Consider the following 15,482-nt stretch of genomic DNA (forward strand, 5'->3'; position numbering starts at 1 on the left):
CCTCATTGAATCCAAGTCCCCCCCCCCCCCCCAAGTGGGATGAGTGTTGCACCAATGAAAGGCTTTGCCTTTAACTGAGGGGATGGTGAGAAGTAACTAGGAACGTGTGTTTGGATACATACAGTCCAAATATACTTCTGAAAAATACCTTATCAGTCAGGGATTTTTTGACATACTGGGAAATGGGTCCTGAAAAATCTCAGAAATATTTGGGAGTAACTGGGAATATTGGGAGCCAGCATTTTAAGGCTCCCAGGATTGGTGTTGTTTTTTTAAAAAAAGTTATACTCTGTTTTTGTGTTTTGACAGGACTTAATATTGGCTTGTCATGTTTTGGTTTTGATTGTGTCCTTTGAAATTGGTTTTGTTGATCTTGTAACATTGTGTTCTTTGCTGGAGTTGATTTGTATTGGATTTGTGGTGGATTCTTGGGTTTGACATTGCCTTTGGTTCTTGCTTTGTAAATTGGTTGGATTGTCTGATTTGCAGCTGTGTTCCAATTTGGTTTGGAGGAGTCTCTGGTTTGAGATTGGTTTGGATTCTCTGATTGAACATGGGTTGTTTTAGGCTTTCCACATTGTCCTGTGCTTCTGCTGGGATTCCCTGGTTCTGTGTTGCCTCTTTGGGCTTGTTGGTTCTGTTTGCATTGAGAGGTGTATGGCCAGTAGTTGGTTTGCTTGCTCTTGCGTGTTTGGTTATTGTTTGCTCTGGAGAAAGCATGGAATTTCCACCCATAGGAAACAATGGAGGATGGCTGGGGGCACCTTCTTCAGGGGCCCATAGAATCAGGCCAATTGGAACTTGGGGGTTATTTAGTGGACAGGCATCACCAGCTCCACTGCAATTTTGGTGCCATTTGCAACAACAAAAAAAGCAGCCCTTCCACCCTCCCTGGGAAAGATTTCCCATAGGGAATAATGAATATTCATTAATAATATCAAAATCCCTTAAAGCAAACAAAAAAACCCTGGATCCAACTACTAATTGCTTTTTGGAACCCAAATAACCGGGAATACCAATACTTTTCAGTTCCCTGATATCCACATCCAAAAAATACCCATGTTTTTTCCATGGGGCACATCCCTAGTCTTATACAGATTTATTTGTGTACGTTTTATGTAAAAACCCTCCACAGGCTATTTGGCAGTGGTGTAATATACATGAATGCTAAGATTTTAAAAACACTTACCCCATTGTGATTGTTTATCTGCCACCTGACCCTTGGATTGAGGGTAGGTAATTCCTGACCCACATATTTCTGGAGTTCCCCAGTCATGAAAGAACCTTGGAGGAAGTGAGCCCTATTATTAGATGACAAAAGACCATTTAGAATATTGTTGAAAGCAGAGTTAATGGCCAAAAGAAACTTTTCCCCAATACGTTTTCTATTATTTCTATAGGCATGTAGGTCTGCATGTTATTCTATTATTCTATTATTTCTATAGGCATGTAGAACTGCAGCACAACATTTTCTGGCCCTGGGGAAGCACATTTTGCCCCATTATGAAAATGCAATAGGGCCAATAGGGCTCCTCTAAGGCTTTTTGTGGCTAGAAAAGAATGGTGTTGGGGAAGGCTTAAAAGCTCTCTCTCCTCACACTGTGGTCCCAATCCAAGCTACACCCTATGTGCCTGGGAAAAGTGTTTTAAAAAAACAACATTGGGAGTTCTGTACATGGAACTTGCAATATAGGCCCTTCATTAGCAAGTGCTGCTAAGGAGCTGTTGCCAGAAAAGTGAGTTAAATGGACCGACAGTTTGACAAAGCATGTTCACACAGATTGCAATGCAAGAGGGAAACAGATACAGCTCACCATACCTGACTACAAATGGTAACACGTCAGGCTTTAACCACAACCCTTTTTCAGTCTCGTTTAGCTTTTCAATGACCGTATTTACTGGCACCAGAACAGTCACATTGCCTCCTTTTGGAAGGCTGAAGAGAGATTTCTGTTGTACAAAGTAACAGAAGCGTTATTGTTTGTTTGTTAGTCAAACCTGGCACTATAAATGACAAGACAGGGAATCAACATAACAGTCATAATTATGATGAGATGATTCATTACAGCAGAGGCTGGTATATTTTGAAGCCACCACCAGGGCTCTTTTCACTATCATTTTACCATGACTGTGAAAATGGTAATCACAAAGTCTGCATGGACAAAAAGACATGTGACCAAGATAGCTGAGGAGGGGGAGCTAGGTGAAATAATTCCCACCATGCTCTTGGGCTAACAAAGCCTCAAATGCCAAAGGAAGCACTTCTTCACCTCCCCCTCTTCATAGCAGTAACCCCTCAGGCCACATCACTTTTTATCCAAGTGGGCTCCATGATTTACAAATCAGATTTTGTGAGATCACAAGAGGATGGTGGGGTAAGGGATAGTATCAAGCAACCTGACCTTTCCCTCTTTCCAACTGAACTGCAGTTAAGGTATACCGCATCTCAGCTGGGGACAGAAAAAAGCCCTAAAGAGCTAAATGGGGCAGGGCATGTGGGCAGGGCATACCTCTAACATTTTAAAGGTGGGGCTTAACTCCATCCCCCTCTCAATTGGCTATTTATTTATTTATTAGATTTATACCCCGCCCTCCCCAACGGGCTCAGGGCGGCTAACAACAGAGGCAAATGCCATAACAAACAGTTAAAACAACGCAAAAACAATCATTAAACAGTATAAAACAATCATTAAGTAAAGTGCGGTGCTCTTGATGTTAAATTTTCTTAATCCAAGATGAGTTCCATTTATCAACCTAGCCTGACAACATACATTCTTCGGTTAACTAGGCGTCTGCCCAGGGCCGACATGGACAGTTCACCCACAAGTATATTGCATTTTCTCCTTTGAATATTTTTTATTTGATTTAACGTAGAAGTGAGAAAATCGTTGAGTAAAAGCTCTGAACAATGGGGGGCACTCCATTCGGGGGTGGGGGGAAGCATGTGGAAGCAGCCTTTATTGACCAGCATAGAGCTACAGCACAGCACAATGGTTCAAGGCAGACCATATCCATAAAGTTGTCCCACTCATTCCCTCACTCATAATCTGTTGATTGTTGGCAGAAAAAAATACTAAGAATTGTAAACTGTTTCCATATCTATCCAGATGACTGTGCTGAGACTGCAGTGGTGGAATGGTGGCATCAAGTCACAGCTGATATGGCGAGGCGACCCTGTAGGGTTTTCAAGGCAAGAGGCATTCAGAGGTGGTTTTGCACTGCCTGCCTCTGCACAGTGACCCTGATATTCCTTGGTGGTCTTCCATCCAAGTCCTAACCAAGGCTGACCCTGCTTAGCTTCTGAGATCTGATGAGACTGGGTTAGCCTGGGCCATCCACGTCAGGGCATACTGAGAGCTATAAGGTAAAGGTAAAGGTTCCCTTGCTCAAAAGCCAGTCGAATCCAACTCTAGGGTTGCGGTGCTTATCTCCGTTTCAAAGCCGAAGAGCCAGCGCTGTCCGAAGACGTTTCCGTGGTCATGTGGCCGGCATGACTAGACACCAAGGCTCACGGAACGCTGTTACCTTCCCACCGAAGTGGTACCTATTTATCTACTTGCAATTTCTTGCTTTCGAACTGCTAGGTTGGCAGGAGCTGGAACTAGAGATGGGAGCTCACTCCGTCATGCGGCACCCGGGTCTCGAACTGCTGAACTACCGACCTTCCACAGCCTGCAGTTCAGCGTCTTAACCACTTGAGCCACCACTGAGAGCTATAGCTTTGCAATAATGAAAATGTTTAGAATCCACAGTCATCAGTTCTAACTAAAAACAACAACAACACTCCACTCCCTTTCTTAAACACATTAATTCTTGATGTATTTAACATTTTAAAAAACCTTTTCCAGTTGTTTGGGCTTTCCCCCTTCCACAAAACAAAACACAGTTGCTTTAAACCAAATGTCTCACCTTGATCCAGCCGAAGAAGGCAGAAAAGTGGTAGTTTCGTGCTAACTCCTTTAAAAAGAGAAAAGGTTTTAAAAAAAAGAAAAGCAGAGTAGCTATGGAAAAGTATGTAAAGAACAATAGGATAGTACAGTGAACTTCTAGATCTTGATTACCTGACAGTCTAAAACAGTACCGACAAAGGCTGCGGTCACACACACTAAATAATGCACTTTCAATCTTCTTTCAATGCACTTTCCAACTGGATTTTGCCAGTTCACACAGTAAAATTCAATTGGAAAGTGGACTGAGAGTGGATTGAAAGTGCATCATTTAGTGTGTGTGATGGCTGCCAAAGTCCCCCTCATGCTATTTCAGACCAAGGTGCTATCTAATCCAGTATCTGCTTTACATAGTGGCCAACCAAATGCTTCTGGGAAGTTTAGAAGAATGCATGAAGGCAACAGTCCTCCCCCCTGCCTAGAATTTGATATTTTAAAACACACTGTTTCTGAACAATGTGTTTCTATTTAGCTTTACTGGCTAATAACAACTGACATACTTAGCTCCATGCATCTATCTAGTATAAAAGCTATCTACGTTAGCGTCCACCACTATGTGCCAATGAATTCCATAAGTGAAGGAAAATTTAATTGGAATACAACAAAATATTTTCAGAAGGATTTACATTAGGACACGTACAACATTTCAAGATAATTTAACCATAGCAGAATGCTTCAGAGTTCAGCTCCTGCCATCGCTAGCTACACTGTGTGTGTGAGTTCAGATTATCATTCCTTAGAGAAGAAAAATTATATTTTTGCCTTCTTACCGTCATGATATCTGCATAACATATATCTCCATCTCCCATGTATCCTTCAGAGCAACTGCAAGCAACTTCCCCAGCTCCAAGAGACTTACACACGGCCTGTTGGATTAAAAAAAAAAAATTATGACAATAAGGGCCGAATGAAATAGACACAGCAGCAGTGCTCAGTGTTGCCTAATAGGGCTAGGGCTTTAAGTGCTCAGCAGCCATTTCTATGGTTAGGGATCCTGTGCAAGAGAAGCAGCTTCTGTCTCTGCACAAGCCAAATGGCTCCAGCTTGCTTCATAAGTACATGAACAAAAAACCTTATGCTGAGCATCTACTCCACCAGACTCCACATGTGCAGCACAATCTCTGTAAGCCGCCCTGAGCCCGCTTGCGGGGAGGGCGGGGTAAAAATAAATAAATAAATAAATAAATAAATAAATAAATAAATCTATTATGCATACCAAATGGCAACTGGGGAAATAGTGACTTACATTCTTGGACACTGAGGATATACCTGAAACAGTTTTATGGCTTTCCCCAGTATTGTGCCAATTGAAAACTGAAGGCGGGTTAATTCAATGTCATCAGTGTTCAAAATGTTACAGACAGATTGGTCCAGAACCTGATAGACTTTCTGGAGATACAAACACTCACCCGTTCCCTCTAAGCTGTGGAGTGTTGTGAACAAAAATTCTACTTTGTGAGCTACTGGCATGTAAGTTGTGAGCGAGCGATTTGGCTGCTGCATAAATTAGTTGGCTCTGGAGCCCTCCTCCCTGAGCAAAAGCAAAAATGTGTGAGCTGGAGGCTTAAAAACTGTGAGCTAGCTCACAGTAACTCAGTTTAGAGGGAACACTGGATGAGACTGTAACACCACATGCTGCCCAACAACCAGATCAGCACAACTGAAGACAGACAGTAGAGAGTAGGTTAGTGGGAGGTGGTGGTGAAGAGAGCTGTAGGTAGTTTGAGTGACTGCTGCTTGATGTCTGTATAGTCGTCCCACTTCCCCATCTCCTAACGGATGTTTATACTGTTTTAATATCCTGCAAAAACCTGGTTGAAAAGATGCAGAAGTGGGACAAAAGAAATGTGCCTCACAAACTACTCTCAGCTCTCTGTCCAGTGGCATACCAAGGACGGGGTGGTGGCAGGCCTGAAGGGGTACCCAGAAGCCCAATCTCCATATAGATTTAAATGAGCCTGGAAACCTCCCCAGAAACTCCCATCTCTCTCGGCTGAAAATGCTAAACCCACCCAAGGCTGAGCCGCCACCCCCGCCCCCGACTGGTGCCTGGGTCAGTTTTCACACATGGCTACCCACAAGGAGGAGCACAAAGCTGCTGACTGGGAGGCTGGGAGTTGGGGCTGCTGCTGGTCCATGGCCTGCAGGGAGACTGGACAGCGCCCACACCATTCTGGCCACAGCTCAGCATGCTGCTGTGCAGTTTTAAGGGACACGATATGGGCAGGGGGGGTTGTCAAGCCACTCTTAGCTCTGGCTGGATGTGGCCAGTGGGGTAATTCTGAGCCCCGTGTAGGCCAGATTGCTTCTAGGGCTAGAGGCCTACCATTGCCCATCATTCCTCAGAACTGCTGGCACCTTAAGTTGCGATTCACTTGCTTCATTGAAGCCTGGCAGATTGCCTCAAGCCTTTCCCTTCAGTGAACATAACAACATAAGAAGAGACCTGCTAAATTAGACTAATGGCCCATCTGGGTCCAGCATCCTATCTCACACAGTGGCCAACCAGTTCCTCTGGATGGCCAACAACAGGGCATAAAGGCCGAGGCCTTCCCCTGAAGTTGCCTCCTGGCTCTGATATTCAGAAGATTAGTGCCTCTGAATGCGAAGGTTCCCCTCAGTCCCCATGGCTAGTAGCCATTGATAGACTTATCCTCCATGAATCTATCTAATCCCCTTTTAAAGCGGTTTATTCCTGTGGCCATCCCTGCATCCTCTGGCAGCGAATTCCACATTTTTTTCACTCTCTGTGTAAAGTCATATTTCCTTTTGTCCGTTCTGAACGTACTGCCCATCAGCTTCACTGGGTGCCCTCAAGTTCTAGTATTGCATTGACTTGAAAGTAACAGCCACTGTTCTCCAAAGGCACCAGAAGGAGCAGGATCCCCTTTTCACAGAAGCTGCCAGAAGGGCCTTCCAAGACTTCCACACTTACGTGAGGAGTAAGCCCAACGGTACTTATGCAGGACTTAGGGAACAGTCCCAGCATGTCTACTCAGAAGTAAGTGTCATTTTACTCAGTAGGGCTTACTCTCTGGAAGGTGCTCTTAGGATTGCAGCCTCACTTCTGAATGAATGAAGACTAGACCCTCAGACTTGGCTCTTCGGAGGCCCAGTTTGGAATAGAATTGATTTTGCGACTCCAGAAGGCTTTTGCTCCATTCATTGTATTGAATCCACCATGGTGGATGTAGTCCATTCCCTTGGTTCTCCTGGTGGCAATCCCAAGGATGCTGTCCAGCAAGCAAGCCCCACATGACTCACAACTGAGTAGACCTAAGGCTTGCTGCCTGAGTTTTATCTCCCCCCACCCCCATTGAAATTCATATTCTCAAAATCCTTATGTTTGAATTCCATTGTCATGGAAATTTGTATCAAATATTTTTGGGAAGCCAAACAAACATCATGTAGTAATTTCAGGTTTGAAAAGAAGGCCTTTCTCTCTGCTCGTGGTGGGTTAGAGCCCAGCAGGTTTCTGAGTAGATCTGCTTAGGATTCCATGTAAACGTGCGCAGGATCGGGCTGCGAGTCTTGAGGGGCACAAGCCAGCCAGTTCTCCTGCACAAGCCCCATTGAAGAGTGTTCCATCCCCTTCCCAATTATTTCAGCTTGAACTGCCCAGAAGTGCATGTTGCGCCTTTAACAATAGCAGCATAGGTACATACAATCTGGGCACAGGAGTCCTCGAAATCTAAAGTCCTTTTTTTTTTTTTTTTTTGTAAATGGAAAAGCCCTTAAGGAAGAATTTACATTGCTAACAGAGGCAGCCTAAGCAGAGTAACACCATTCTAAATCCATTGAAACCCATTGCACAATGGGACTGCCTTTGTTTGGCTAGCATCAAACAAAGCTGGTTTGATATTTTAAAAAACACAACGAAACCTCGATCCAGTCTCGAAAAAAGCGGGGGGAGCCTTAGATATTTCTGCTTAACCTAGAAAACGATTTCTTGGTTGTAGCTGTTAGGCCAAAGGATTTGTCACGTGAGATGGGGGGGGGAACCTGCCCCTGAATAACCCAGGTTCGAAGCCAGGGAACACGGTGTGGACAGAAGAATCAAAAAGGCATGAGAGTGCTCCAAATTCGAAATTCGCCAAATTTATCTGGTCATGCATTACTATGCATCTGGATCGGACATATCTGACGGAGGCATCTGCAGTAGCAACACCATGACCCAGTTTAGCTGGATTTGGCTACCAGCAGTGTTACCTCTGATTGATTTCACTGTGCTTCTTGGCAGGCATTCTTTAAAGGGCCAGCAGCTCATGGGAAATTTGCCTAACACTGTTGCACAGGAGAACTTCCCACTGGGTCATGAGGTAGGGAGATTAGAAAAAGTTGGATCTCCATTCCTATCCAGAGGAGCTTTGACTCTCAAAAGCTTATTCCCTGAAACTCTTTTTTTGTCTCTAAGGTGCATTTATTTCATGATTATTACTGAAAATAATTTTGTTGTATAGAGGAGGGAGGTGTTAAAAAATGATACGCTCCGGGCAGCAAATATGCTAGGTACATCACTATCTCTGTCTCCAGCCTCTTGAAACACAGCAGACAACTAGTTTTCACAGCCAGCATTTCCTAGACATTTCAATTTTCTTACGAAGTCATGGCAGCCACCATTGTTCATCAAGCAAGGATCAACAGGGTTGCAGTTAAAACCATCACCGTTATAACCTCTCTTGCACACACAGCTGCTCTGAAAGTAGAAACAGGAGGCATCATTGTTACCACTGGGCATCGAAAATTTCTTCCAAAAGCATCACACTCTAAGTTTACAAGAGTTTTTCCTTCATTTTAATATCTTCAATTGCGTCTTAAAAGTCAGAAACACACTGGTACAAGAAAACTTTGCTCTTAAACCGTGAACTTCTTGAAATAAATGTGCACTGGGGTTGTACTTAGATGATTAGATACTATGAAATATACAAAAATTAACAGGCACCTTGTGAAAGACTAGCAAAACTAGCATAAGCTTTCATGGGCTAGATATTTCTTCATCAGATGCAATAAGTGGACCTCAGGATGCATTCATTGCATCTGAAGAAATTGTAATTCCCACATTAACAATGCCCATAGAAACACCAACAATGCACAAACAGCCACCTTGCATTATCATTCAAGCTGCAGATGGTATTCTAATGACAGTTTATTATGCAGTAAAACAGATTTAGAGTCCAGTTGATATGGACTGATTTTAATCACAGTAATAAACATATCTTCAGTGGGGAATGTATACTTCTACTGTTGTGGTTACAATAAGCCTGGACTACATCTGCACTTTTCATATTCCATTGTAGCAGACATCCAGTGATAGTTTTCAACAAGTAACAGAGTATTCTGGCTATACCTGTCCAGGCCCAATATAGTGGCAATCCGCATAGGTGTGGCAGCCTCCTCTGTTCTCCATTACACAGTTGTCTATGGCAACGCAAGCCTTTCCATCTCCAGTCCAGCCATTGTTACACTGGCATGTAGCTGTGCCAGGACCTGTGCTGGTACATATGGCCTGGTAAGAAATGGGAGAAAGACAAATTAAGCAAGCATTATAATAATAGGACAAGGGAAGGAAATTATGGCATTCTTAGATTAGGGTTACCATTCCCCCAGTGGTGCTGGGGAAAACCCTGATTTCCGGGGCTTCAGCCCACCGCCGGCCAGTTGGTCAGTGGGGGATGCCCCATCCCCAAACAAGGACATCACATGGCAGTGTCCCTGGCATGATGTCATCAGCTGGAAGTGATATCATCATGCTGGGGACATCGCACACTCTGGTATTTGGGCAAACCCTATGGTTTGAAGGCCAAAACCCATAGAGTTTGCCCAAATACCAGTGTCCCCCACGCGATGACGTGAATTCTGGGTGATGTCATCATGTCAGGGATGTCATGCAACATCCTCACCCACTCCCAGAATGCCCCCCAAAGTCCCCTGCTCCAGCCAAAGTAAGTTCTGGCAACCCTATCTTAGATACAGTAGTGGGTATAAATAACATAGTTGGAAATAGTGCTTGGTGGGGGGTGTAGTCTGATAGGACAGGAAACAGGAAGTACAAGGGAGGAGACTGGAAACCTAGTGTGGAACTTCAATTGAACTCAGTTGCTTAATACAACAGAAATTTTTTCCAGTAAATTAAAAATAAAACAAAATTAATCTGGCAGTAGCCAAAGCATCTTTTACCCACATTTTCTGAACAGCCTACATATTCTGGTTTTGTGCAGACATCTATGGGACTGCAGGAAAATCCATCCCCTTCGTATCCATCAAGGCAGATGCACCTTGGAGGTAAACACAGGCAACAGTTAAATTCATAAATTCGGACCTTGAGTTACCAACCTGGAATTACAACTGATCTTCATTCTACTGAAATTGGTTACCCTGGATAAAGTGGCAGCTTTGGATGGTAGACATAGGGATGCCAGCCTCCAGGTGGGACCTGGGGGTCCCCAGGAATGACAGCTCATTTCCAGACTACAGAGATCAGTTACCCTAGAGGAAATGGCTGCTTTGGAGGGTGGACTCTATGACGTCGTACCCCACTGAGTTCCCTGTCCTCCACAAACTCCATCCCCTAATCTCCGGGAGTTTCCCAACCTGGATCTGGCAACCCCAGAGCCCCCACTGGTGGCCACGGGTGACCTGGCAACCCTAGGTGGACTCTGTGGCATCGTGTCCCTGCTTATCTTCCTCTCCTCCCCAGATTCCACCCTCCTCAGGCATCACACCCAGATCTTCAGTTATTGGCAGGGAGGGCGGGATATAAATCGAATAAAGAAATAAATAATTCCCCCCAGGCTGGAGTTGAAAAACCTATTTGGAACTGTAGTGATGTGGTTTTTGCAGTGCTTTGTCATTCAGTTTCAGCACACAATGTGCAGATGAATCATAAGAAACGTGCATTCCGACGACAGTCTTTTTAGTATTTCCTTTTAATCACTCAATATCATTTAGAGACAAAATTGTATGTTCTGTACAAACCACTTTGTGAACAGCCTGCTAAAAGGCAGGGTAAAATGTTGAAAAATAAACTGCAAACAAAACTATGTCCCCTCTTTTCCTTGCTCCCTCTGACTTACAAGACATTTATTTATTTATTTATTTTATTTAATTCAATTTATACCCCGCCCTCCCCGCGTATGCAGACTCAGGGCGGCTTACAAGAGGCATAAGCCAATATAAAACATATATAAAACCATTTAAAATCAATTCAATACAATAACATTATAGTAGCATTATACTAAACAAAAGTGCTCTGGCGTTCTCCTATGATATTCCGCAGATGGTATGCAATTTCTCTACTACTCAGGGTTGTCTACTACTCAGGGTTATCTGTTCAGGAAGACGCTGATGTTCCCTTCTTCCAGGGCCAGGGACGTTGGAACAATGGTGATGGTAATGGTGGTAGTGGTGGCTCCTACTCGTACGCCTGGTGTAAGAGCTCCATCTTGCAGGCCCTGCGGAACTGCACCAGGTCCCGCAGGGCCCGGATCACCTCTGGGAGCTCATTCCACCAGGTAGGAGCCGCCACCGAGAAAGCCCTGGCCCTGGTAGCGGCCAGCTTGGCCTCTTTGGGACCTGGCATCGCCAGGAGGTGTTGGGTCCCAGACCGTAGTGCTCGTGGGGGAACATATGAGGAAAGGCGGTCCCTTAGGTAAGCTGGACCCTGACCATATAGGGCTTTAAAGGTAAGAACCAGCACTTTGAAGCGAATCTGGTACGCTATTGGCAGCCAGTGCAGCGCTTTCAGCACAGGCTGGATGTGGTCCCTACTCGGAAGACCCATCAGCAGCCTGGACGCAGCATTCTGCACCAGCTGCAGCTTCCGGATTTGCAACAAAGGCAGCCCCATGTAGAGAGCGTTGCAGTAGTCTAGCCTCGAGGTGACCGTCGCATGGATCACTGTGGCCAAGTCACCGCGGTCGAGGAAGGGAACCAACTGCCGCACCAGCCGAAGATGGTAAAAAGCTGACTTGGCAGTGGTTGCTACCTGGGCTTCCATTGTTAACGTGGAGTCCAGGAGCACTCCCAAACTCCGACGCTGGCACCAAAGGCACCCCATCGAAGGTCGGGAGAGGGAGCCCCAACCCCAGACCACCGCGGCTCAAGCCCAGGACCTCCGTCTTCGCCGGGTTTAACTTCAGCCGGCTCAGGCGGAGCCAACCAGCCATGGCCTGCAACGCCTGGTGCAGATCTTCTGGGACCGAGCCCGACCGGCCGCCCAACATCAGATAGAGCTGGGTGTCATCCGCATATTGATGACACCCAAGCCCATACCTCCGGGCAATCTGGGCAAGGGGGCGCATGTAAATGTTAAACAATAATGGGGAAAGAACAGCCCCCTGGGGCACCCCATATTCAAGAGGGTGTCTCCGAGACTGTTGTTCCCCAATCACCACCCTTTGTCCCCGACCACGGAGAAAAGAGGTAAGCCATTGAAGGGCGAGCCCCTGAATCCCCACGTCGGCGAGGCGGTGGGTCAGCAGCTGATGGTCGAACATATCGAACGTGGCCGACAGATCTAACAACAACAGGGCCGCCACACCGCCTCGATCCAGATGCCGTCGGAGGTCGTCACACCTGTATGTCTTTCTTAGGCATGTATGAAAAAGAATAATACTTCAGAATGCATAGTGTATGTGCTGCTGTGGTACTGTTCTTTTTCCGTCCTTGCAAAACCGCTTGGGGGAAGGATAGAAAGACAACATTTTCTCCATACCTGTCCAGTAAGTGCTCTCAACATAGCAGTCCCAATCCCATGGTGGGGGTGAGGAATCACCCCCACTCCCACTGCCTGCCACCACTCAGTGGGAGAATTTTTTTTAATACCCTCAATGCCAGCTGCAGCATTATATCACTTCTAATCAAAAAGCAGAAGTGACATAAGGTAGCTCTAGGAACCACCATAAACTCTATGGTTTTACCATAGTTAGATCTAGGAATTTATGGAAACTGTATGGTAAACCCTATGGAAACTCTATGGTAAACAGTGCCTCAGTTGACGTCGTGCCCCCCACAACCTCACCCACAACCCTCCCGCTGGTTGCCAGCCACTGCTTGGGAATCCTATCCCAACAATACGATAATTCCTTCTAAGTAAGGGAAGAGGAATGAGTGACCATGCAGCAGGCAATTTCCAAGTGGTGGAAGTGTGTATACACACACACACACACAGAGAGACATACATATCACAACTCAAAAACTGTTAGGGCTGTAATTCCCATGTTAGCAAAGTCCACAGAAACACCAACAACAGTGCAGAAATAGCCACCTTGCAGTGTCATTCAAGCTGCAGACAGCATTCCGATGACAGCTTAGAGAGGCACCAGCAGGCCCACAGTTGTCAGAACTCCTGTCACAGAATTCCCCACTGTATCCAGCTTTGCATGTCTTGGACTGGCACACTCCCCCGCTTCCTGGTCTATTATCACAGATTCCATGGACACAGCCACAATCTATCAAATGGATTAAGAAGAAACTTTTAGCTCAGTCATCACAATAGCAATAACTATACTTCCATATTTCTATAGCAAACCTTAAGTAAAAAAATGCTATCCTCACAAAAACTCTGTGAGGTAGATTAGGGAGTGAGAGAATGATGGGCTCAAAGTCACCCAGCGAATTTCATGACAGAGTGGGGATCTGAACCCACATTTCCCACGTCTTGGTCCAACCACTATACCATGCTAGCTCATTGGTCTTATTTCCCCTTAGGGACAAAGCCAATCTCTTCAGCCTCTCCCCACAATGTACTGTTTTCACAGTCTGAAATGTCCCTGGGTAGCTCCTATTTGTTCCAGTGGAAAACTGAAGTCACTTATTTGAATACACATAATACTTTCTAAAGTATTCTGGAGGAGGGACATGGGGGACGCCATACAGCAATGGTGTTATGTCACATCCAGGGAAAACCCAGACATGATGTCATACCTCTCTAGGAACTGGCATAGAGTTTCCAGTGATTACTACAACAGTGTGATGTCCCTTCCAGGTTTCTCCCAGAAGTGGTTAATTAATTATCGTATAGCGTTGTGTGTGATATAGCCAGGAGATCTGAAGATTGTCTGGCAGCCTTAAGTTCTAACTCTTTTTGCGAGCTAGATTTAGGGGGGGGGGACCCAAGGTCAACCAGCTGGCTTCATGTGGAGGAGTGCAGATTAGAGTCCACTGCTCTTAACCACTATACCACACTGGCTCTGGCAGTGTAATATAGAAGTGGTGTAAAACTGTGATTTTTTATTTTTTCCAGCAGTTCCTCCTGCCAGCTGCTGGAGTGCCAGTGGGCAACTGGCACTGGAAGCAGGAGATCTGCCACCCCCAGCAAGGAAATGGCTAGCCTAATTTCCCAACAGAGCAAACAGCAGCTCCCTCCCAGGCTAGGGACACAAATAAATTCCCTTGTAGATGGATTGTTGCACTAATTGTGATCTTTCCCCCATATAAAGTGGGAAAAAATGGGGAAAAGGAATGTTTACCGACATAGTGCCATATACCACAATTGTTTATTGTTGAATGATACCTCCAAGAAAGATACACAGAGAGAAGGACACCCCCCCCCAATATCAGTCTGAGTTCAAACAAGAGATTATTGACCAGCTGGGTGCTGCATTCAGTAAATCTACCTTGCCATTTACCACTAGGTCCCCTGCAGCTTTATGGTGATTGTTATTTCCTAAGTAGCCTTCCTCCTCTTGGATAACCAGTACAAAAATCAGCCACGATCTTTGCAGATTTTGCCAAGCTAAACTAAAACATTGCTGAGGGCATTACTTGCAATTGAAAAAGGGGGGTGGTTCACTGTCCAGCCAACGGAAAAAAAGTTATTAGTTGTGGGAAAAGAAGAAGCCAATCAGTAACAAAGCACATATGATTTGGGGGGAGGGGGATGTAGTTGTGGGCATTTGTTATGGTCCTGGCATCCCACTGTATTGCTACAACACACACCCACGAAAGGTGTTGTGTGTAAAGAAAGTTGCAAACAGAAATTGGGGTAGCAGCACTTTAACTCACTGTGTGGATCCCCTGTTGCCAATGAACCACACTGGGAGCTTCATTAGAAATAAGGAAAACACAGACAAGCAATGCAATGTGGAAAACATATTTTAGCAAATTGAAAAATATCAGTGTACTGGTAAACATTTTATCCTTTGCAATTTGAATAGGTTGTCAAGCTTAAAATGGGCTTGGAGTTCTGTCAGAATTATGAACGACTAGCAGTAAAGCCCGTTGTGAAAGCAATACAACGGGATCTAGAAAGAGGCTCTGGGGCAGTGCTCTGGCTTTGGGCAAACAGTGTCAATTTGCTGTGGTGACCTCAGCAGGGTATAATGACAGAGTCCACTGTTTTCTCCAGAGGAACTGATCTCTGCTACCTGAAGAGCAGTTGTAATTGTGAGTAATCTGTAGCCCTCACCTGGAGATTGGCAGCAATTGTTACCCAGGACAAAATGGCTGGTTTGGAGGGTGGAGTCTATGGCATTCTACCTGTCTGAGGTCCCACCCCTCTGCAAACCCCACCCTCTCCAGGCTCCACCCCTCAAA

The 15,482-nt window shown here is 45.3% G+C and overlaps 1 protein-coding gene across 1 annotated transcript in view; it reads right to left on the reverse strand.

Moving 5' to 3' along the window:
- STAB1 (stabilin 1) overlaps positions 1-15,482 on the reverse strand; it is a 168,349-nt gene that overhangs the window by 77,735 nt on the left and 75,132 nt on the right. The window contains exons 25-32 of the mRNA XM_015420864.1: positions 13,213-13,396; positions 10,129-10,222; positions 9,295-9,453; positions 8,548-8,643; positions 4,718-4,813; positions 3,910-3,957; positions 1,820-1,950; positions 1,190-1,301 (exon numbers count right to left, since the gene is read on the reverse strand). Coding sequence (XP_015276350.1) covers positions 1,190-1,301; positions 1,820-1,950; positions 3,910-3,957; positions 4,718-4,813; positions 8,548-8,643; positions 9,295-9,453; positions 10,129-10,222; positions 13,213-13,396 — 920 coding nt within the window. The remainder of the gene's footprint in view (positions 1-1,189; positions 1,302-1,819; positions 1,951-3,909; positions 3,958-4,717; positions 4,814-8,547; positions 8,644-9,294; positions 9,454-10,128; positions 10,223-13,212; positions 13,397-15,482) is intronic.

The sequence above is a fragment of the Gekko japonicus genome, unplaced genomic scaffold (genome assembly GCF_001447785.1).
Source record: "Gekko japonicus isolate JY-2015 unplaced genomic scaffold, Gekko_japonicus_V1.1 scaffold2264, whole genome shotgun sequence".
Classification (NCBI taxonomy): Eukaryota; Metazoa; Chordata; class Lepidosauria; order Squamata; family Gekkonidae; genus Gekko; species Gekko japonicus.